The 25,595-nt window shown below is 36.6% G+C and overlaps 1 protein-coding gene across 1 annotated transcript in view; it reads left to right on the forward strand.

Annotated features, from left to right (window-relative positions):
• Nucleotides 1-25,595, forward strand: part of ITGA1 (integrin subunit alpha 1) — a 158,198-nt gene that overhangs the window by 42,007 nt on the left and 90,596 nt on the right. The window contains exons 2-3 of the mRNA XM_032851453.1: nt 10,595-10,715; nt 24,071-24,183. Coding sequence (XP_032707344.1) covers nt 10,595-10,715; nt 24,071-24,183 — 234 coding nt within the window. The remainder of the gene's footprint in view (nt 1-10,594; nt 10,716-24,070; nt 24,184-25,595) is intronic.

Raw genomic sequence — 25,595 nt, forward strand, 5'->3', positions numbered from 1 at the left:
TTTACTTCAATTACCAGATACTCTAGGAGACAAATGGAAAGAATGTAAAAGATGATGTGGCTAGATAGGAATAAAGTTTGAATCCAAGGATGTTACTGCTCAACAAATGTTCTAAGTGCTGAAAGATCATCATGGTCTTAGTAACAACAGTTATAGCTAAGAAAACAAAATTGTAGCTATCTTAAAACAGAAAAGAAAGCATCATTAAATTATCTCTTTCCTCTGAAAAGAAAACAAGCATTCTATTGACCCTTGCCTTCTGAAATATTTCAACATTCCAGGCTACTGAGATTTTTCTTCATCTCTTGTAAACAAACCCATGTCCTTTAAAATACTTTCTGGTTTATTTTCCAATTTTTTTTTTCCAGACGAACCACAAGTTATATGTATTTGACTTCCATTATTTTCTCTTGATAAACTGAACAAGTTTTAAATTGGGCAGAGGTACCAAAAGACTTTTGAATGAAGAGAATGTTTGGTAGTGAATGATAAAATGAAAACTAGCTATAGTAATTAGCTAGGGAGGGAAAGAAATATTATGAAGAATCATTTTAGTCTAAGTGCTGGTATGTTTTTAGGGACATCTAGAAAAATTAGCCTATTATGTGGTATATGAGAATCAATAAGGCATCTCTACATCCATGCAATTTGAAATTGCCAATTAAAACTACTGGGTAACTCTAGAATGAGCAATTGTTTTCTTATAGACCTTGTTTTTGGTTTCTGATAAACTGTCGAGGTTTGCATAGTATTTTATTTTGTTACTTAGTTTCATGAAGCCCTTAATTTATTAATGTTAATGATTGACCACTTATGTGTTAAACCAGAAAGTATTTAGACAACCTTATTCCACCAAAAAAGGAATGTTATAAATCTGTATACTTTGCCTCCTGATTCTGAGCAATATGGAAAATAAAAAATATGAAATGTTAAGGCAAGTTAAGCTAATACCCCTTTGTGCCCCATGGCAAATAATTTTATGTGTTTCCCAAGGTTAAAACCTTGGGAAAAAATCAAGACATTTTTAAAAGTCCAGGCATACTCAATCCTTGAAAAAATACTCTGGTTGATTCAAAGTGCCAGTAGTTACTTTCCAGTATAAATAATCACAATTTGGGGGTGCCTGGGTGGTTCAGTGGGTTAAAGCCTCTGCCTTCGGCTCAGGTCATGATCCCAGGGTCCTGGGATCGCAGCCCCAGCAGAGCCTGCTTCCTCCTCTCTCTCTGCCTGCTTCTCTGCCTACTTGTGATCTCTGTCTGTCAAATACATAAATAAAATCTTAAAAAAAAATAATCGCAATTTAATTCAATTGATTTTTTCACATGTTGGAATTTTTCCATTCATTTCTATTTTGTGTTACACATAAGTGTGTTTTCACTTAAACAATTTTAGCTCCTAACTACAAATTGTACAATTAAGAGAGAATGGCTTTGGGTCTTTTTTTTTTTTTAAGATTTATTTATTTTAGAGAGAGGGAGAGGCAGAAGGAGAGGGAGAAAGAGTCTTAAGCAGACTCCCCACAAAGCCCCATGTGGGGCTCCATCTCAAGATCTGAGATCACAACCTGAGCCAAAACCAAGAGTCAGATGCTTAACTGACTGTACCACCCAGGTGCCCCACTTTTGGCTCTTTTTATATCATTCGTACGTTGGATAACTTGCTAATCTTTTTCATGTTTTTGAGATGCTTTTGTTTCAATCTCAGAGTCACATTCTTATCTAGGTATCATACGCATTGTGTCCATCAATGCCTGAGAAGAAAAACCTGAATAAAAAGTTCTACCTTTATTTGCGGATTTTTTCAGTGAATTATATTACTTTACATATAATTTCTTCTCCATGATATATATGAGCCAGTAACACATTGCCAGTCCCATTATTTTTGCTAATGTGCACAAGAGATAGTTTCCTGCATAAGGAAAGCAAAGAGGTAGTATACGCAGTGATACGAATTATTTTAAATTCCTAGTTTCTATTTGAGTTATTCAAACACACAAACAAACAAAAAGGTATAATTCACTCTCTGCAGTGAAGCAATAGAAGTATCTGAAGTAGTAAACATGTCTCACACACTCAAACATGTGCATGGACTTCAAAAGCCAATACCCAAGCCTCCCAGAAAAATTGCGCTATCGAATCTGTAGGAGAATCAGTAATACAACCTGTTAGTGCCTAGAACAATTTATTTTACAGTGTGTACTACCTTTTGCCTTCCTGGCCCTCAAAAGTACTTGTTACACATGCTAACAAAAATAACCTAAAACTGACAATATTTTACTGTCTCACTGAGAAGATATTCTATGTAAATCAATAAAATTTACTGAAAAGTTTCATTAACAAAAATACAACCTTCATTCATACTCTTACATTTCCAAATACTTTGTATCTCACATTTCTATATAAATACTTGAATAGGATGCAACCTGCTCTGTTCTGAAGTGTAATACGCCTTTCCCCATGCAGCGCTCCATGCTGTGTAGTCACAGAAATTAATGAGTTCAGCTCCCAGGATGCCAGGGCAGCTGGAGAACAGAGTTCTGTGCTCACATTGCTTGCAAAAACACACGAGTCGTGTTTCCCACAATGGGGTCCAGGGACCCCTGAGGTTCTGCAGCTTTTTTATCCTGTAAACCACAGAGCCAGAAGATGAAGGTGATAGGGTGGAGGCGTTGGGAAACTGAGACTGTTTAAGAATTTCAAGAGAAGGGACAGTCTGAGAGTTGGCAGAGTAGGCAATTATTTGTGGTGGGAGGATATGGGAAAAGAGCAGATGTCTGTAGATACTACAAAGGAAAATAAACACTGTGGAAGAACAAACTTATGTAGAAAAATTTAAAAGGGGGATTTTTAACAAAGGATGTTTGGGAAACACTCCATTGGAGTTTAATATTCTGGGCAGCATTTACAAAAGGGTACAAGTTCTTACAGCCAGAATGACCTTTATATGAGAAATCTTCATTTCTCTGTTTATTCCATCCTGTTTCACTTAACAAACTTGTATTAAACACCTACTATGTGCCAAGAATTAGGCATCCTTGCCTTCTTCCCACCAGCCATATACAGATACACACATAAACACACACTCACTTTGAAGTTCAAATACCATTTGTATTAACTGGAAGCCCACAGGACGTTAGCACTAAAGTCAAAACAATTCACTCACTACAGCAAGCTAAAGTTAAAAAGCAACCTCCCATGATGAAGCTCGGAAAATGTTTGAACATCGAGGTGTTTATTTGGATTGGCTTTTCTGGACTTGCTGATAGAGGTAGATATCGTGCTGACATATTACATCATTTTTGATGAAAGAACACTTAATGGTGGGATTGATTGAACCAGACTTTCCTCTTACATAATTGTATAGGGAAGTTTCAATTGCTTGGAGACAGCAAGTTGGATATGGTATTTTTTTCTGAAAATATAGATTCCTGTATTTGAGACTATGATACCATTTCCAAACACTTGTGTTGATGCTACATCAAGGCTCAAGGCTCTAATGTTGTTTCTTTTATTCTATTTTTATTTTCTGTTGTCTTTACCACTGGAGTTCTTTGTCTCATCCTTCTCAAGATTACAATGCTGTAAAAATAATCACTTCTGATTTCAAATCAAGTAGAATTATGTAGTACTATATTTGTGGATAGATCCAGTTACACTATTTATCAAACTTAATCTTGTCTAAAAATATCTTTATTTATTTTAGAGAGAGAGAAAGAGAGAGCACACACAAGCAGGGGGAGGGGCAGAAGGAGAAGAAGATGGAGAGAAGCAGGCTCCCCACTGAGCTCAGAGCCTGATGTGGGCCTCAGTCCCACAACCCTGAGATCATGACGTGAACCAAAACTGAGAGTTGGGCCCTTAATGAACCGAGACACGCAAACGCCTCTCAGATTTTATCTTTTAGGGTAATCATGTATACCAAAATTGAGATCCAACTCACTTAACCACCAAGAATAATTGAACTACTTAAAATTTCAGATTTATAGCACTGATATTATAAAGATGTTTCATTATACATTGCAAGTGAGGAAAGGGGCTTTCAGTTTCCATCACCAACTCTTATCATTAAAATGTTTTTCTTCCTACCCCTTGAACTGTCTCAAAGTTGAATATATTTTATTTGAATTTAAGAAAAAGGAAAAGTAAATTTGAAGTGATATAAAATACCTAAGGCATCACATCATTAGTTATAGTGAGCATATATAATTTGAGGAGTTTATATCCATCTGAGCAGGGGTAGATGAACTCTTTCCACCAATAAGCTTTGGCACAGCAAGAGATATAAAAGGTGCCCAGGATGTACCAGCATTCACACTGCGGGGACTCTGTAGCTCTGCATTACAGAGGTTGTACTGCCTAGGTACTTTCTCTGATTCTCAGGTGGCTCAAGACTGTCACTCAATTAATATGCCTTAAGTCACTTCAGTCTTATCCTATCCTTGGAATAGATTTATAATCTTTGAAATAGGTTAGAGGAGAGTAGATTGTCATTGAAGTAAGAAAATCCTTAACTTGCTATTGGCTGAGACCTGGGTGGTATCATAAATATTCACCACATTTTGAGGAACTGAGATGAGAATCCAAGAGGTCTAATTGGAAGGACAGAAATCCTTGCACTCCTCTTCCTTGGCCAGTTGTTTCACCTGGATGGCCTGATTCCCTCATCTTAGATTTTCTTTACAAATGTCATTGCAGCCAGGTTTAGAAAAAGGAAACTTTCTATGGAAGTGAGTCAATGAACCCACTATCCTGCCACACTGATACAACACATCTGTATCATTTTTCAAGATACAAATGGTCATCAGGATGGGAGCAGGGGATCCTCTTCCAAAAGAAAATTCAACTGCCAGATGGTAAACTGATTCTTTGAATTCTACTTATGAACACGGTTTACTCATTTATTGAATATTCTTTATTGCTACATGTGTAAGTTGTATTTGTCACAGCAACCAATGCCTATAAAGCATTTGTAACCTCATTTTAAATATGATAAGCTGAGACTATGGAAGTTAAATCACTTACTGTATTTTTTCCCAGCTAGGCTATAAGATCTTAAAAGTAGACGTGCCATCTTATTATGACTATATCTCCAGGACCTAGCATATATTCAACCCAAAGTAAAACCTTGATAAATATTTGTGTGGTAGTTGAATAAATGTGAATAATTACATAAATAATATAAGTGAAAGGGCTCTGTAAGCCTAGGTTCATATATTTCTAAAGATTACCATATTTCTATACAACCAAGGAATTTGTTCTAAAAACCATTAACTATAAGGGCGCCTGGGTGGTTCAGTTAGTTGGGCATCTGACTCTTGGTTTTGGCTCAGGTCATGATCTCAGGGTTGTAGGACGGAGCCTTCCATTGAGCCCTGGGTTGGCCTCCTTACTAAGTGCAGAGTGTGCTTCAGATTCTTTCTCCCTCCCCCTCTAACCCTCCCTGCTCACACACACTCTCTTTCTCACTCTCTCTCACTCAAATAAATAAATAAAATCTTTAAAAATAAATAAATAAAAATAAAAACCATTAACTATAATAAAACAGCTATTATTTCCTATCTTAATACTGTGCCATTTCACTCTTTAAAAATAATAAATATAATATTAATTCCGTGATTTCTCCTATGTCCAGATTGGATAAATGTGTAGGAAGTTGTTGAAAGAAAGCAATAGCATTTTAATATCAATCCCTAGCCACCATTTATTTGATACCATTTTTACTTGGGCTTTTAAATATTCAGAATTCCATTGGCTATTAAATACTTCAATCTGGATATTGCTAGATCAGAATTTCTGGACCACCCTGTGAAACACAGACTTTCTTCATTAAAAAACAAAATATCAAACAGGCTGCAGTGACTTTTCTTGGAACTCAGAGGATGTGTGGAGGAGGAAGGTCTTCTTTGACCAGAGAGTCAGTGCCCTCGGGAGAAGCTCAGACTTTTCCCCCTTCATTCAACTTTTCCTGCCAGTCCTATCCTCAACTACTCAAGCTATGAGATGATTAAGAGCTCTCATGGGCCTTTTGAGGTTCTGTTGACCTGGGTTATTGTTATTATTTTTATTATTATTAATCTCACAACTTCAATGGCACTCTTGTCACAGAAAGTCTATGATTTGACCTGAGAAGCCCAGTGTTTAATTCCTTCTCTGCCACTAACACAGCTGACATTAGACCAATCACTTAACCCTTCTACAGTCCAGTTTCCTAACATACAAGAAGAGGGAATAATGGCTGCTGTTCTGCCATTCAATAGTTCAATATCCTTTTTATATGAAAATGTTTGTAAGTGGCAAAAGATTTTTTGTGATTTATTTATTTATTTGAGAGAGAGAGAGAGAGAGAGAGAGAGCAAAAGAAAGCAGGGGGAGGGGCAGAGGGAGAGAGAGAGAGAGAAAATCTGGAAGCAGATTGTCAGCTGAGCACAGAGCCCACCAGCCGCAGTGTGGCTCGACCCCAGGCCCCTGAGATCACGACCTAAGCCAAAATCAAGAGTCAGCTGCTTAACTGACTGAGCCACCTGGATGCCCCATGGCAAAATATTTATATACAGAAAATACCATACAATTGTAGTTTACTTCTCCCCCTCTTTTTCTCTTTCTCTCATTTAGTCATCTTACACCTCAAATTCCATATTGGGACAAAGAAACTGTGCACAATGATCTCTTTTACAAGAGATATCCTTCAACACCAACAATCTCATCTTCCTCCTCAGTTTTGAGCCCTTAAATATATGACACATATAATCATATTTGACAGAGAGCAAGCCTTTCCATTTCTTTTCTACCTGAACATGAATGTTTTGGCTGAAATCTCTCATGATGCTTTATCTAGGTCTCTGCAGGCATGACTTCTCTCCTTACTCCAGTCATCCCCCTCAGCCCCATTTTCTTAACCATGGCCACTGTAGAAGGCCTCTTCCCAGTTTTGCTTCTCAGAGGTTGTAATTACTTGGACTAAGAGTAGTGTTGCCTTCTACTAACCCTTTTCAGTTTTAGAGATAAGATGTAAAAATTGAATTAATGTGAATGTTTGGGAATCCTGGGGAGCTATGGGCAAACTTCTCAACTGTCTTGAGCCTTCTTCTCTTCATTTGCACAGCAGTGATAATAACACTAATTGTAGGGTTGTGGGCAAATTATATGAGAAGGAGCATGTGAAGAATAACAAATAGTAGTGTGTTGTTATTCTTAAGGAAAAAAATTCCTCTTCTGCTGGTACATGTGAAATTAGAACTTAATTTTGATATCTGACTATTGTCTATGTTTTATTTCCCATCATTTTCACCCTCTATGGCCCCTTAAGCCACCTCAGCTTTGTTTTTGTTTTTGTTTTTTGACTTCAGCAGAGAATAAGTACGATTTTTGCTTTACCTCTGGTACATAAAGTTCCAAGACAACTTAGTATAACAAAATGAGCATCAAACTCAAAGTTTAGAGAAGCTGCCTTCACTGTTTTGTGTACTCCTTTAAATCAAAAGAACAAGATGTAAACTATTTTTTTTATGTCATCTCCTGTGCTTCAGTCTCCTTGGTGCCTTAGCAAACATGAAAGAGACTGATTTACAATCACTTTGGGCAAATTGCCCGTAGAATTCTGAAGACAGGAAATGAAAAAAAAAAAAAAAAAAAAAGAGCAGCACACCCCCCCCCCCCCCCCAAAAATTAAAAAAAAAAAGGGGAAAAAAAAAAAAAAAAAAAAAAAAAAAAAAAAGTGCAGCACACCGCCCCCCTTCCCCTGAACATTCAACACAACATGTGGAATAAACAAGCCTAAAAAGGAAACCAAAAGGTCTTGGTCTTATAATGAGGAATATCATGAATGGCTTTTGGGAGAACATATACTAAACACAATAAAGTGCTAGAAAAATACTTCAAGAGCAGTGAACTTGAGCCTGATTAATAATAACTCCTTTCCCCTTTGGTCTAAAAGATGGTGAGCACTTTTAATCTAGGTAAATTATGTTACCTACATCAACATTATGAAAGTGGGTTACCATATTACAGGCTTACACCTCTCGAACCTTAACAGGAATTGAATTCCCTGGGGATCTTGTTGGGATGGAGATACTGATTCAGGAGATTCGAGTGGAACCTGAGATTCTGGATCCCTCACCAGCTCTGGATGATGCAGATGCTGCTGGTCTGCAGGCCAGTTGTTTTTCCATCATCTTCTTCAACAAAATCATTGGTGTGGTGGTGGTCTGGTCCTTCTCTATAGAATAGTCATATTCAGCTTTGGCAGTTTTGATCCCAGGGGAATTTATCTGTGTCTGGAGACATTTTTGATCTTCCTAAGTCAGGGAGTACTACTGGCATTATGTGGGCAGGGACCACAGATGCTGCTACAACACACAGTGTAGACTTTCATAACAAATAATTTTCTGGCTCAAAATTTTAATAACACTAAAGTTCTCAACTAAAGTTGAGAAATCCTGTTGTAGACCTACTACCTTGTATATCTCTCATATCAAAAAATAATCTGTTACAAGTTTTCAAAAAAATAAACCTGTGAGAGAAGGGTCGGAGCATGTACTATTTAGTTTGGAGTAGAGTGAACAGTGTTTAAAACTGTCTTCAAATATGTAAAAGGCAATTATGCAGAAGATGGTAACCAGCTGTTCTCCATCACACTTGAAGTAGGAGCAGGAAATGTACATAAATGGACCTACGCTACCCATCCATTCTTTTTCTACATCTTCCACACAAGCCAGGCAAGTCTCTCTATGATTTTACAACCATATTTGCCCCATTTTATGTCTTATCACTTGCAGAGACCCTCCCAAATTCTTGGGATATATTTTCTTCTCACTGCCAAGTTGAATCTCTCCATTCCTTTAAAAATCTAACTTGAAAATTTCCATCTCCATTAAGTCTTTCTTAACTAAAATGAAATAGTTGTCAGTTTACCTCTAACTTCAGCTGGTACACTTTCTCCTTCAGTGTTTATTCTACAAATATGTTATTGCCCATCTGTGTACAAGGTGCTAGATTTTGAGAAAGGATAAGAAAGAGAAGAAGAGAGTCCCCGCTTTTAAGAATTTTCCAAACTGGAGGAGGGGGGTAGAAATCACACACAGATAATTACACAGATAATTACAATGTAAATAAAATAATATTTAATAATTATTTCTATGAGGGACGGCTGGGTGGCAGTGGGTGAGTGGGATCAAGCCCCACATCGAGCTTTCTGTTGAGCAGAGAATTCTCTTCCCTCTCTCTCTCTACCTGCCTCTCTGCCTACTTGTGATCTCTGTCAAATAAATAAATAAATTATTATTATTATTATTATTTCTATGAGAGATATTAAAAAAATGAAAGAGGAGTATTTAGTAGTTAAAAAGATTATTTCCAGTTGGAAATATCAAGGAAGACTTTATAAATAGGTATACATAAGTATCTTTTTTCATGAATAGGTATACATAATTTTTTTTTTAAAGAACAAAATTTTCTCTAGATTAGGTACAATTCTGTGCAGCAAAAAAGCCAATGTTAAAATTGAAGGTTATGAATTAAAGCATAGAATGAATTTGAGTCTGGATTTAAACTATATCTATGGAAGAATTTATAATGAGTAAGGAAAGATAATTTTTCAGGATGTGTGTAGCTGTATCATGGTTTTAATAAAGAATGGTGAATTTAATTACATCTGAATGTACCTTATGATGCTTGTGATTTTATAAGGGAGTGCTCTTTGGGACGAATTCTTAGTTGCATCTAGGAGAGGAATGCTTTGTAACTTCACAACTATACTTCAAAAACTAGTACCAACCTTGGAATTTGGCACCATTCATTTGACAGAATTTGGCACCATCCAGAACTCTTTTAGGAGAGAGTCTCTCTTGTAAAGGGTTTTCATTACCTGAACTTTAAGGAAATTGAAGAGAATTAACCCTCATTGAATATCTAGTGTGTGTCAAGCACTGAACAGACTCTTTAGATACGTCATTTGATCTAGATATATCATGGACAGCAGCCTGTGAGTGTGTCACCACCAACACTAACTATATGGAGGTTCTAGCATACTAGGATAAGCTTTCTGTCCACTGCTTGATGGAAAAAGAAGCAGAACAAATCTCAGGCCTGCTTCGGAAGCCATTTCTGGGTGAAGGCAATCAACTTGCATTCCTTTTGGAAGCAGTAAGGAGAAAGCTTCCCCTCCTGAGGATTTAAATGGTGATTCTTGCATCCTTCATAGTCAAAACAGGAAAATGAAGTTGTTTACATTGCATTAGTGGCCATGATTCACTGTAGGGCTCATTACTGGAAAGCTATCTGTAACCACATTAGGCATATCCAAGCACGAGTTTCTGCCAGGTCTCTCTCTCTCAGATTCTGAAGTCATTAGCTCTGGGAATGGTACAGCTACTAAATTTCTATAGGGTTTTGTTTGAATGTTAGTACTTGTATTCTTCAGTTGTTATTTGCAGTCAGTAATATAATTAATACCATAAACCTTTCTTGCAGTTCTCATTTTTTGAGCATTATTGCTTTTTGTAACAAGAGCACAATTTTTAGGCATGCCTTCCATAATTCAAAACATGATGGAATCTTAGTTAACTCTGTGTAACTGGACTTTGTTTTCCCTCTTAAAGTTGTTCTAGGCTTCTGTGTATCATTCAATGTGGATGTGAAAAATTCAATGACTTTCAGCGGCCCCGTAGAGGACATGTTTGGATATACTGTTCAACAATATGAAAATGAAGAAGGAAAATGGTAAGCCAGTTGATTTTGTTGTGTTGTCATTTAGTTTTTTTACAAGGTAATGGAAAATATTATTTGGTTACAGTTTGTTTTATGAATGAGACTTCAACAGAATGAATCATGCATGGTAGAAAATGCAGTCTAATCATTTGGTAATGGAAACTGACAGAGTTAAAAAAAAAAAAAAAGGAAAATTCCTTGGCAGTACTCAAGGAAGTGGTTAGTGATTTCTGTTGAAGTCCCTGTTGACCTCAAGAAGGTCCTTGTCCAAAATAGTCATTGTTCTGCAGTTGTTATTCTGGCAAGAGTTCTTTAATTGTTCTCACTCCAGAGTAGTTGAATGTCAGCTGAAAGAATTGGGAGGCAAATGAGATGCTATCTTGAAAGGGTTAATATCACTTCCATAAGATATTATTGGGCTTATATTTTTGGTGATTTACTGACCTACTGAGTTTGGTTTACTGTTTATAATGAGCCTTACTGAATTTCTTTTATACACTTATAAGCCCATTCGTAATGATTCACTTCACTTCAGGTATGATTTTTAAAGCATATTTGACTTATTGAAAGTTACACAGAATTAATATTAAAGCTTTTTTACATTATATTTAACATAATTTTAGTGACCTTTTTTATTAGAAAAAAAAGAACAAGAATTTGTTAAAATTTGCTTCAGTTTAGTAACTTAAACTAAACTACTCTTGCAACTAAAAGAATAAGCAAAAAGGGATCTCTGCCTCCCAGGACAGCAATAATCTATCACTCTACTATATTGCACAAATGAAAAAATGTGGATTTTTTGATGTTTCACTCTATCTTTTAGACTTAATTTGATCATAATCCCCCCCAAATGATCAATAGTAAGAATTTGAGTTCTCACATGTTCTGTGTAAAAATATTATATCCTGGGTACAAACTAGATTTTGTGGAGGTGTTTCAATGTCTCTTTACAAATATTTTAGATGACCCTAATAATCTAATAATAGCGTATGAATTCTGTATTCTTTGTCCTACCAGCCGATACTCTCACTTACCACCCCACCTGACCCCATTTAAGGTTAAACAGGTGAAGTCATCACTCTAGACACCAGTTTTATTCTTTTAGGCATTATGCCTCCAATTCAGGGAGCTCTGCCTCTCAGAGACTAATGTGAGTGGACCAAGCATAAGCTGTAATAAACTGAAACTTAGCTGGCCACCTGGGTAGCTCAGTCAGTTAAGCATCCAACTATTGATTCCAGCTCAGGGTTGTGGGATCAAGCCCCACGTGGAACTCTGAGTTGGGCTCTGCGACGGGCCTGGAGCCTGATAGGGATTCTCTCTCTCTTTGCTCCTCCCCACCTCTCTTCCTATGCTCCTCCCCATTTGTTCATTGACTGATGAATGGATAAAGAAGATGTGGGGGGTGTATATGTACACACACACACACACACAAATACACAATAGAATATTACTCAGTCATCAAAAGAATGAAAAAGAATGAAATCTTGCCATTTGCAACAACATGGATAGATCTAGAGTATACTATGTTAAGTGAAATAAGTTAGTCGGAGAAAGACAAATACCATATGATTTCACTCAAATATGGAATTTAAGAAACAAAACAGATGAACATAAGTGAAATTAAAAAAAAAAAGGAGAGTGGGCAAACCATAAGAGCCTCTTAACTATAGCAAACAAACTGAGGGTTGCTGAAGGGAAAGTGGGGAGGGAATGGGCTAAATGTGTGGTAGGCATTAAGGAGGACGCTTTGATGAGCACTAGGTGTTATATGTAAGTGATGAATAACTAAATTCTACCCCTGAAACTAATGTTATGCTATATGTTAACTAATTAAATTTAATTTAGAACTTGAAATGGTAAAAAAGTGCTAATCAGTATAACATAGACTATAAATTTAATAGGAATTAAAAGAAGGAGGAATTGACTCTTGACGCTTGATCAGAGTCTTGAAAGATGACTTAATTTTTAATAAGAAAAGAAGTAATGCCACTCCAATCTGGGAAGCCACATAAGCAAGAGCATAGATTTGAGAAGTGAGTGTGTTGGTAAGCAAACAGAACTGACATAGGGAAGGTAGAGACAAAGGGTAATGGCAGACCTGAGAAGCCAGACAAAGGAACTTGGACCTAAGTAGAAGGCACTGAGAATCACTGTAGGTGTGGAAATTACCTGGAGATTGGATTGGAGAAAAAAGTGCCTGAAAGCTGGGAAATCTACAGGAAAGCAAAAATAGCAATCTGGTGCTTGAGAGATGAGGTCCCAGGCTAGATTAGAGAGAACTGGAATAAAAGAAAAGTGCATCCAAGATAAATTTAGGTGAGTCATTAAGGCTTGGTGGAAGTTTGGAAATGTCAAATGGAGATGTAGGAGGAGTCAAACATAGTCCAGAATTTTTACACTGTATCATTGGAAAATAGGTAGCCATTCAGAGAGAAATATATAGGAAAGAAAAATAAGTTTTGTGATGAAGTTGGTAAATATGGCTTTAAACAGCTTGAGTAATGTCTGGATAGTTGGAAACCCTAAATGGAATACAGATAAGAGGGAGACGTTAATATATTAGAGGAGAGGAGATGTTTAGAGGCCAAAGACTGGTTTTGGTTCCCACTTGCAATCCTGTGAATTACCCAACATTTAGCACTGGGCCTTAAACGTAATACACATTCAGTGATTATTTGTTGGCTGAACAAATGAATCTAATTTAACTCCCTGTTATCATTAGTGAAAAAACAAGCGCACACACACACAAGTAATGTTAAAAATGACTCTCCTATGACTATTACCAAAAACACAAACGATAAGTGTTGGCAAGAATGTGGAAAAAAGGAAACGTTTGTACACTGTTGGTGGGAATGAAAATTGGTGCAGTCACTATGGAAAAAGTCTAGAGGTTCCTCAGAAAATTAAAAATAGAACCACCATATGATCCAGCATCCCATGTCTGGGTTAATATTCAAAATAATTGGAATCAGGATCTTGAAAAGGTATCTGCACCCCCGTATTGACTGCAACATTATTTGCAACAACCAGGATTTGAAAGGAAACTAAATGTCCATTGACTGATGACTAGATTTTAAAAATGTGTCATATACATACAATTGAATATTATGGAGCCTGAAAAAAAGAAGGAAATCTTGCCTTCTGAGACAACATGGAGGAACCTGGAGTACATTTTACTAAATGAGATTAGCCAGACACAGGACAAATACTATATGATCTCACTTATATAAGGAGTCTAAAATAGTCAAAGTCATAGAAGCAGCGTGTAGAATGGCGGCTACCAGGAGCTGGGAGGAGGGAAAATAAGAAAGTATTAGTCAAAGGGTATAAAGTTTTAGTTATGCAAGATGAATGAGTACTAGAGATTTACTGTACAGCATACTGCCTGTAGTTAACAATACTGTATTGTATACTTAAAAATTTACTAATAAGGTAGATCTTATTCAAGTAATCATGCCTATCTAATAAAGCCCTACTAAAAACTCCAGACACTGAGGCTTGAGTGAAATTCCTCCACACTGATGGTCTGGAAGGGTGTTGTGTCCTGAGGACACAGAAACTTCACATTTGGGATCCTCCCAGACCTTGTACTATGGTCTCTTTTGGGGAACTCATCTTAATTTGTATCCTATTATAATTAACTAAAATCAGAAGTATTTAAAAAAAGAAGGTAGGTCTTATGTTAAGTGTTCTTATCCTGAAATAATAATAATAACTAAGAGGGTTGGAGGAAACCTGTAGAAGCAATAGATATGTTTATGGCATAGACTGTGGTGATGCTTTTACAGGTGTATACTTGTCTCCAAACTCATCAAATTGCATAAAGTATGTACAACTCTTAATATGTCAATCATATTTCAATAAAGTATTTGGTTTTGGTTTTGTTTTTTTTATAGTGACTTCCACAGGGAACTGTAACTACTTAGGGCCAGAGCTGAAACTAGAGCTCATGTCTGTCCACTCCCAGTCCGGTGCCTTTTTTTTTTTTTTTTAATTAGAACTATATTAAGAAGTAAATGCCAATAATTATTATCTTTGCAGTTTTAGACTTTTACATGTTAATATACATGTGAGCATTTGTGAACATTTGAATGTATAAGGATATCAGATAATGTAATTCCATTCTGACATTCCATATTTAAAATGATTTTATATAATAAGTGTGAAAAATGAGAACAACAAAAGTGAATTTAAAAGTAAACAAACCACCAAAATCTAAATGTCCAAATGCTTAAGGATGGTTTGGTAGCAGCATATTGTTCTAAAAAGATCCAGCCACTGGTGATGTAAAATAAATTTTAGAAACATGTTTAGATATTCTGTAAGTGTTTATAAAATTAGATAGGATGCAGACTTACTTTAAGAAATGGACTATGGAATAATTGACATATTTGAGAGAACATGGATTTTGTTACTCAGTTTTTCTCCAGAGGTGGGTACCTTTATAAATCATATTTACTACTCAGGTTTTGGAAGCTCATCAACCTCAGATTTTTTTTAAAAAATCAACCTGACCCATATTACATCTTGGCTGAAGCTTGCCTAAAGAAGGAGGCAAGACTACACTTGGTTTGTTACAAGTGTAGTCTGTGCGTTTGAAAAGCATTACTTTAATTCTTCGGAAATAATTAAAAGTTAACCAAAAAAGGCAGCCTTATGTCCCCTTTACCTTTCAAAAGTTTACTAGGAAGTGTAATTTACTTTATATACTTGGCTCAGAAACCACATGTTTTCTCAGTATCAGAACACATTATACCTCTGATTAAGATCAGCCATTGTTCATTATGACTAGCATGAGCTGAAACATCCAAGTAATTGCAATGTGGTTCAGGAAAATTCACAAAAAACACAATGAGTTTAATAATTTTGCTTTGAAGAGAAGAAACTTAAATGTGCTCAGCATTGCACAAGCTTTCCAGATTTAGTGGTAATCACCAGTACGTCAAACTGTCCACCAGTGGGAAAATATGGGTTGTTGCCTCAGGGCTTTCCACTCTGTGGCTCCTTTGTTTCGTTCCTTTTAATATGTGCATCAACCCTTTTAACTGCTGTTCCAGCAGCCATTCATTCAGTGACTTCAGTGGGCCTGCCTCTCAAGGTAGGTTTTCATGATGCAGATACCTTCCTAGTCAATCCTTCGCCCAATATATTTCAAAATATGTTGGCTTCCTGCCTTTTCCCTAGAGGACCCTACTTTATGCCAACCAAGTAAGGTTTACCAGTGAACTAACGTGACTGATGATCACTTTCCAATGTACTTGTGTTTTAAGTAAGGCCTATTCAAGCTTGGGGTAAAAAGACTTTTCAAATGTTCTATCACATTTTCTCTTACAATTTTAATATAATATTTATTTTCCATTGTTTATAATATCTTTTGAAGTTGAAATTTCCTCTTGCTAAACTTGTCATTTCTTTGGTGCACCTCATTTTCACCCCTAAACCTTTCACGACTGAAAGTAATACAACTAATGAGGCCACTATGTAACTTCATTCTCCAAAATGACCAAACACTCCATTCATTAAGGGGAAAAAAAAAAAGGCTGGCTAGCAGGGGTATTTGGCACTCTGATAGTGACTTTGGCTTGGACATGAAAAAAGAGTTAGGTGAAAAGAGTGTTCATGAAATAGTATAAATATGAGACAACAGTCTTTAGAAAACTACATTTTTCAGAGAAAAAAACATAAATAAGTAGAATAGTTTCTTCAAATAAGTAAAATAATGGTTATGATGACAAGAATGATTATTGAACAGCAAACTTTTCTCAGGTTACTAAATTCTGTTATAACTAGAGTTTTTTCATGAGAACAGAGTATAGGATGAACTTTTAGAATAAGTGAATAAGAATCAGAATTAGTCATTTTAGAATGAGTGTAGTAAAAATTATTTCTCTCACTTTAATGATCTTTGAGTTCATCAGGTGTTTCTCTAGAGATCAATAATGAGATCCAGAACATTCTTTAATCCTCTTATTCTGCCCACAGATCATTGCAATAGTGCCATAGAAAAAGCAAAAATTGAATAGAAATAAAATGCAATGAGCTAAAACAAACTTACACTAAAATTTGAAATAATAGTACCCATATTTCATGACACAATGTGTCTTGGGTCTTCACAGTGACCATATGGGTTTGAGCAGATATCATTGTTACCATCCTCATTTTCTAGACAGGAAACGGGACTCAGAGAATGAACTGCCAAGAGTTCAATATAGCAAGTATGTGTCAGGGCCAGGACATGGAACACCAGCCTTCTGACTTTCAGCCAATTCTGTCCTATAACAACAAGGACTCTCTGGTACCATGACCTGTGGAAATGCCTCCTGTGTCATACCAAAGGCATATATGGCGTTCTTCTAAAGCAAAGCATTCAACCTCTAAAATGGAAAAGAAGACTTTACAATTAGGACCTCTTAGTTGGTCGCAGGAGTCATAAATTCCCAGTTCTTATTCAGATTCTTAGGGCATTTGATATAATCATTAATTCATTCACTTAGTAAATGTTTACTGAATACCTCTTTTGTTTCAGGCACTGTTATAGGCTTTAAGGGTATATGAGTGAACAAAATAGGTAAAAATTCCTGCTATTGTGAAGGTTATATTCTACTGGGGAAGAAGGGAACAAAAACATGAATAATAAATGTAATAAACAGGTAGGTTATATCATATGTCAGAATGTGACAAGGATATGAGAAAAAAAGAACAAGGATTGATAGATAATGGGGATTGACATAAAAGATAGATAATGGGGATTGAGAATTCTGAAGATTCCTGAAATTCCATAAAGACTATGCTGATACTCTTCTAGGATCTTATTATTTTTATGCAGCTGGGGAAAAGTGAGACTTACTTCAGATTAATAAATATATGTACTTTTCAGAGCTGCAAGTTTGATGTCAGAAAAATAGCTCCTAGGAAAACACATGAAATCATCTTAGATCACATTCCCAATAACCCATTTTTTACCACTCATCCCAGCTCTTGTGCTCCCTGTCTTGATCCTGGCCTACTACCCTACCATATTCTGAGCTCTCACACCTTAGTGCTTGCTTATCCAGAACACACAATGGGCCATGACTCCAGTTTCTATTTCAGGTTATTTCCAGTGATAGCCATACTATAGGGGCTTTCTGTTGCCCTAGAAATCGAATATAAACTACAGAGCTTTTCCTGTAAAGTCAGCTGCGTGCCACTCTCAACCTTCTTGCTCCAGTGTATACAGAAGATCTACACTGTGTTCCCACCACCTGGACCTTCTCTTCACCCTTGTTTGCAGCACTTGCTCTCCTACTTTCAGCTTGTGCCTGGGCTGCCCACAATCTCTCTCCTCTCCTGTTTTATAATCCACAATAACTTTACCATTAACATGCCACCCAGAGCTCGTTTTTCATCAATTATCTGAGTTTTTCCCTCGTTAATGTGTTCTAAACAAATCAGTACTCTTCCACACACTTATAACTTGTCTATTTGGATGAAGGGTCTTTGGAGGCCTATATTGCATCTGCAGCGGAAACAACTTTCAAAACATCCCTGACCTCCTTTTTGCCTGAGAGGCTGTCTGATTGGTCCACATAGGCCCTGTCAGTTTAAATCTAAATTAAATCTCCACAGGCCCACCAGCTGACCACCTCTTTCCCTAAATCTCATGAGATGGCAATTGCTGCTATTTTCAGAGAAGTAAGGAAGTTAAGGAAAGAAAGAAGGAAAGAAGGGAGGGAGGGGCCCTAGATTAAAACTTTATCCTCCCTTCCTGTTTCAGTTAGCTCTTGGTATATAACAAATCATCTCAAAACTTAGTGAGCTCAAGCAATATTGTTTATTATTTCTCAAGAATTTGAGGTTTGCATAGGTGTTTCCCTGTTAACTGGGGAACTGCATGAATGCTCATCTGGTACCTCAGTTGGGACTGGAGGGTCTAAGATGGTTTAACTCACATGCCTGGCATTTCATGCTGTTGACTCAAGCACTGCTTCTCCCCCATGTGGCCTCTCATCCTCCATTAGGCTAGACTGGATTTCTTCACAGCATGTGATCTCAGATTTCCAAAAGAGTGAATTGGAATCTGTAATGCATTTTTTAAAAATTATTTAAGTATAGTTGACATACAATGTTACATTAACTTCAGGTGTACAATGTATTGATTTGACAATTCTATATATTACTGAAGCCTCAGGAGTCACAGCGCCATTTCTGCTGCCTTCTATTTATCAAGTAAGTCCCAGTTTGACGGTAGGAAATTCAGATTCTGTCTTAGGGAAGGACAGTGAAGGACAATGTTGCATTACAAAGAAAATGAAAAATTTCCAAGTCATCTACTCTGGTTTCAAACCTCTGAATACTGAGGCACCCAGATCCCTGCCTAGGGAATCAATGGCCTTTCCTCATGTCTTTTTTTTTTTTTTTTTTTAAAGATTTTATTTATTTATGAGAGAGAGAGAGTGAGCACAGGCAGACAGAATGGCAGGCAGAGGCAGAGGGAGAAGCAGGCTCCCTGCAGAGCAAGGAGCCCGATGTGGGACTCGATCCCAGGACGCTGGGATCATGACCTGAGCCGAAGGCAGCTGCTTAACCAACTGAGCCACCCAGGCGTCCCGCCTTTCCTCATGTCTAATACAAATTTTTCCTTCTGGATTCACCCCTTCTACCAGCTCAGGGGCTCTGCCCTCTCTACTGTAATAATAGCCTTTCTCATATTACTAGTTCTTTCTCAACATCATTTATCAATATATGGATGCCTTCTATAATAAAATTAAACTCACTTCAAACCCTTGATGGTTTGCCTGGGTGGGGGGGAAGCCCACACATATTGACATGGCCCATCTCCCTCATTTTTAGCCAAACATCTTGAAATAAAGTCTGCTCTGTACTCATGGTTCCCATTTTTTATATTCTTTCTGCTTTGGCTTTTGTGATACCAGTTTCCTGATTCTCTCTCTCCTTCTCTGGACACTCCTATCAGTTTTCTTCCTTTGCTCATTAAAATCTTGTGTTTTTTTGTTTTTTTTTTTTTCCTACAACTCTCTTTTTACTGTGTACTCTCTTAAGGCAGTAGTATTTATGCTTGGGGCCTCAACCATGCTCAGATATGTTCCACGTGCTTTCTGAGATGACCACCAGCAAGACTGAGCCCAGAGGCCTGTAGAAATAACCTATTATCTGGCTAAAATTAACAAGTCAGGAAATGACAGATGCTGGCGAGGATGCTGAGAAAGGGGGACCCTCATACACTGTTGGTAGGAATGCAAACTAGTGCAACCACTCTGGAAAACAGCATGGAGGTTCCTCAAAAAGTTGAAAATAGAGCTACCCTATGACCCAGCAATTGCACTACTGGGTATTTACCCTACAGATACAAATGGAGTGATCCAAAGGGGCACGTGCACCCGAATGTTTATAGCAGCAATGTCCACAATAGCCAAACTATGGGAAGAACCTAGATGTCCATCAATAGATGAATGGATAAAGAAGATGTGGTATATACATACACAGTGGAATACTATGCAGCCATCAAAGAAATGAAATCTTGCCATTTGGGATGACGTGGATGGAACTAGAGGATATTATGCTTAGCGAAATAAGTCAATCAGAGAAAGACAACTATCATATGATCTCCCTGATATGAGGAAGTGGAGATGCAACGTGGGGGGCTTGGGGGGATAGGAAAAGAATAAATGAAACAAGATAGGATTGGGAGGGAGACAAACCATAAAAGACTCTTAATCTCACAAAAAAAACTGAGGGTTGCTGGGGGGCGGCGGGGAGGAAGAGGGTGGTAGGGTTATTGGGGAAGGTATGTGCTATGGTGAGTGCTGTGAAGTGTGTAAACCTGGTGATTCACAGACCTGTACCCCTGGGACTAATAATACATTATATGTTTATAAATAAATTAAAAAATTTTTAAAAAAATAAAAAAATAAAGACTAGCTATAGTAAAAAAAAAAAAAAAAAAAAAACAACAACAACAAAGAAATAACCTATTATCAATGCACTCTACTGGCTTCTCTTCTCTCTATCATTTTCCCCACCTCCACCTTTGTGTGGGCTTAGAATTGCCTCCCCAAAATCTACCTATCCCAAAGTCTTTGTCTAGGGTCTGCTTTTGAGAGAACTCAAAGTAAGACAGCTTATATTCTACTTATAGAATTGGTTCTCCCTTCTTCTCCACTTCCTAAATTCATGTCCTGTTTTCTTGTCTGGGTCTAGAAACTCTTACCTTCACTCTCTGAGTCTAATTTGCCCCTTTTCCAGTTTATTCACAACACTGCAAACAGATAAGCTCCACACAGCTTTTGATCATTAAAAGCATGAGTGGTTCCCAACTCTCCCCTCCATATGATAAACCCAAAGTTCTCAAACCAGACTCTAGGAATGTTCATGATCTGGACACTGTTTGGCTTGACAGGCTCTACTTCCACTCCAGCTACACTGAGCTACTTGAACTCACCAAAGGAGCTGTTTCTTCTTGCTCCTAAGACCTGCTGATGTTGCACCAAGTTTTGACCTATCCAGTATTATAATAGTCCATTTATAGTTCTGCTTCCCCCCTAAGTTTTAAGCAACCTAGAAAAATTTTATTAATTCGTATCCCTGGGACCTAGTGTACATGCTGGGCCTGTAGAATGTTCTTAATAAACATTTTTCAATCTGCCTAGCCTCAACTTAAATATTTTTCATAATAGTGGGCTCCCTACTTTTCTCTAAACTCTCTTAACTATTAAGTTAATTTAATCAATCACATTACAAAAAGCTTTGAAAATATTGGGGAAAGAACACTAACCATAATTTCCTTAATATAATTTGGTTTTTTGATGAACTCCCTTTTAATCTATGTTTTACATAGATATAGTAGTTCCATTTTACAGATGAAGAAACTAAGGCACAGAGGGTAAGTGACTTATCCTAAATCATATAGCTAAGTAAGTGACAAAGCCATGATTTGAATGCATGAAGTCTGGCACCAAAGGTCATGCTGTGTTTAATGGAGAGGATTAAATTGCTTAGTATATGGAAAGCGCTTAGAACAGTATATGGGAGAAGGTATAGATTTAATAAGTGCCAGCTGTTGTTGTCATTGCTATTATAAGGAGTACATTCAATGTAGTTTGGTATCATTCACTTTGAATTGTCATAGGTTTTCACTAAATGAGGCAGATTTTTACTTTGAATTAGATCATAAATGATTTTAATATCACCATGCAATCTCATTAACTATTATTTTTAATGATTTCAATATTCTATAGAATGGCCCTGTGATACTTAGTTCTTGCTGTTGACTATATTTTTTCATTTTTTATATTATATATAACACTATGAGCATTATTTTTATGCATTAAGCTTTTTCTCTTAATTTAGGCCACTTTTTTAGGATAGATTTCCAGAAGTAAGAATTATGCATTAAAATGTTTAAACATTTTTATGGTTATTTATGCATGTCAAAAATGGCTTTACAAAAGCATTATATCATAGCTATATTTTAAGGATCCTGTTCAACAATTCAATATTTGCATGTTATATAACATTTTCATTACTACTTCCTTTATCCAAAGAATTTCCACCAAAAAATACCATTTCTTTTCACTATAAGAGACTTTCAAATATTTAGATTTCTTTTTTTTTTTAAGATTTTATTCATTTATTTGACAGAGAGAGAGATCACAAGTAGGCAGAGAGGCAGGCAGAGAGAGTGGGGAAGCAGGCTCCCAGCTGAGCAAAGAGCCGGATGCGGGCCTCCATCCCAGGACCCTGAGATCATGACCTGAGCTGAAGGTAGAGACTTAACCCACTGAGCCACCGACGTGCCCCTAGACTTCTTTTTAAATACATGCCTTCAACACCTACACTCCTGTGGAACCTCTCAACTTTCCTTCAGATTATATACATATATATTTATGCTAAGCATCCCCAACTTTCCCTCAAGTATCTCTGGTCTGACAAAATTACCAGATACTTAACCATCTGAGTCATAACTCCTAAATACATTCTATTGTGCCTATGTCCCTCTTAATTTGGGGATTACAGACATGGTCTGACAGTGCAAAGCACAGAGGGGTGATCACTTTCCTTGACCAGGGCATCTATTTCCAGCAATGCAGCCTGAGGTCACATTAGCATTTTTGATACTAAAATACACTGTTGGCTCATGTTTACTGATTATGGACAAATCCCCCATGTCTTTTTTACATGAACTCCTATTAAGTCAGGTTGCCCACATCCTGTATTCATGTAGATAATAGTATGCAGCTAAGTGAAATTATTTACATAGTTTCATATTAAGTTTTAACTAGTTTATTAAGTTTCTTGTTCCAGAATGTTGAGACACTTCTGATTGCCCAAATAGATATATTGATTTACTTGATGCATAACCTTATGCCTTCCGTATCTTCACAAAAGTCATAAACAAAGATACAGGCTAAGACAATCCCAAGTACATTCTTATGGCACATAATTCAAGTCCTTTGGTTGATAGTAATCAGCATCTTTGTATATAGCTTTTCAGCCAGCAGTGAATCAGCAGCTGTGAATCAACGCAAGTGCCTTAACACTCAACCACATTCATCTACCCTGTTCCTGAAGATATCACAGGAAACTTTGTTAAATGGCTTCCTTGGACTGAAATAAATCATGACTATATTTCTTCATTAATTATTATTAAAATGATTCTATAATTCTGTCCAAATAGACAGTAAGTGATTTTAACCTGGGTCCACAACTATCCTTATTTTCTAAGTGCTTACAAACTAGTATATACTAATATTAAATCTTATGATAATCAAATGTTTATATTTGCTAATTTCTCTATGAATTATCAGTTCCTCATAGGAAAAAGTCATTTATACTTCCATGTATGTTTTCTAAACTAACACAGCAGCAGGTTTAAAAATAATTACTATTTTAGCCCCCAAATAAAATATATAATAAAGTAATATATAATACAATAAATAAAACATACTGGAATCTCTCCTCTATATATCTTAAGGCTTTTTAATACAAATCAACCTGCAATTTGAAGATACTCAGATTATTTTTAATAACATTACATTAGGGGGCGCCTGGGTGGCTCAGAAGCCTCTGCCTTCAGTTCAGGTCATGATCCCAGTGTCCTGCGATCAAGCCCCGCATCCGGCTCTCTGCTCTGCAGAGAGCCTGCTTCCTCCTGTCTCAGCCTGCCTCCCTGTCTGCTTGTGATCTCTCTCTCTGTCAAATAAATAAATAAACTCTTAAAAAAAAAATAACATTACATTAGTAACAGAGGGTAACAATCTGATTATGTCTATGAGAATTACTGTCATTGTCATAGAACTCGTCTTAAAATAAAATAAAATGTTTCCTTTTATTCGAAAATGTTAATTGAGTTATTTAACTTCCAGGGTGCTTATTGGTTCTCCTTTAGTTGGTCAACCCAAGAACAGAACTGGAGATGTCTATAAGTGTCCAGTTGGGAGAGGCAAACCCTTACCTTGCATAAAGTTGGATCTACCAGGTATGTAAAGTTAAAACGCTAAGGTCTGATCCTAAATTATACCCAGTATTCTCATTAAAAATAAATTTTAACTCAAGAAAAGATTGCAAGAATCTATAAACATTCTTCATTTCTTATCATTCAGATTCACACAAAATGACATTTTGATTCTGTCTGCCCTTCATTTGCTTTAGAATTCATGATAAAATATCCATAGATTTAGAAATAAAAGAACTTTCCAAATAACCCTACCCATTACATTGTCTCCACAAAATTGAATTGCTTCTTTTTTAAAAGAAAATAGAACAGGAACTGTAATATATAAATTCTTTTAAAGAGAATAACACAAAGCACATTTACATAGAAATAGATATGTTGGATAGAAATATCACTGTAATTAGAACATGACTAGAAAATTCCTACTAGAACTATCCAAGAATTAGAATCCTATCAGTGTTCTATACAGTGTTAAAACCATTAAATTAATATATATTTTATAAGTTTAATTTCAAATATTGCATTTTTTGGTTTTCTTTTTTTCAATTTCCTATTTGTTTGTTTATTACGAATATTTTTCCTTTACATTCATGAGCATAGTTATAATAACTGCTTTGATATCCTTGCCTGGTAATTATAACATTTGGAATGTCTCAATATCACTTTCCATTTTTTTACCTTTCTCTCGAGGCTGAGTCATATTTTCCTGTTTTATCTTGTGTTTAATAATTTTGAATTGTATCCTGGGTTATACTTTTGAGTTAGAAGTGTGGAGATTCTAGATCTTTTATGTGTCTTTGAATACTCTTAACTTGTTGGTGTTGCGGACAGTTTACTCGGCTGAACTCAATTTCCAAATGGCAGTGAGAAGCAGTCAAAATCTCTCTTCAGGTCTTCTCATTGTAGCAGAGCTGTCTGAAGTCTACACTGAGCACGCACAGTTCAAGTCCTTCACGTATTTGGACAGAACATACATGTATATGTTGGAACTCTCTTTTTGTGGTTCTACTTCCACCATAGATCCCCCTCACTTGGCAGTTGCTATCATTACTCTAATTTCTGTCCTCTGTTTCTTCGAAACATTAAGACATTGAGTTTTATTTGCGGTGTAGCCACTGATGAGGGTCTTCTCTTCGGGGAAAACAAAAATATAAACAGGAAACTCACCCAGTGCTAATCTTTTCTTACAAGTACATGCTTGCCTCCGGTTTCTGTCTGCTTTTTGTTGCTTTCCAGTACCTTCAGATGGTTGTTACTTTTTTTCTCCTTTTCGTAGAGTTACAGTTGTTATTTGCAAAAGACTTGTTCAGATAGGAGCTGCTCTTTCATTACTGGAAACTGTAATAGAGTTTTAACATTAGCAAGGAGATTTTAACTACACCAACAACAGTGGAGAAGTTCCTGCTATAGTCCCTATCGTCCCAAGAATCCTCATC

The sequence above is a fragment of the Lontra canadensis genome, unplaced genomic scaffold, assembly GCF_010015895.1.
Source record: "Lontra canadensis isolate GAN:19392208 unplaced genomic scaffold, GSC_riverotter_1.0 scaffold5, whole genome shotgun sequence".
Lineage (NCBI taxonomy): Eukaryota > Metazoa > Chordata > Mammalia > Carnivora > Mustelidae > Lontra > Lontra canadensis.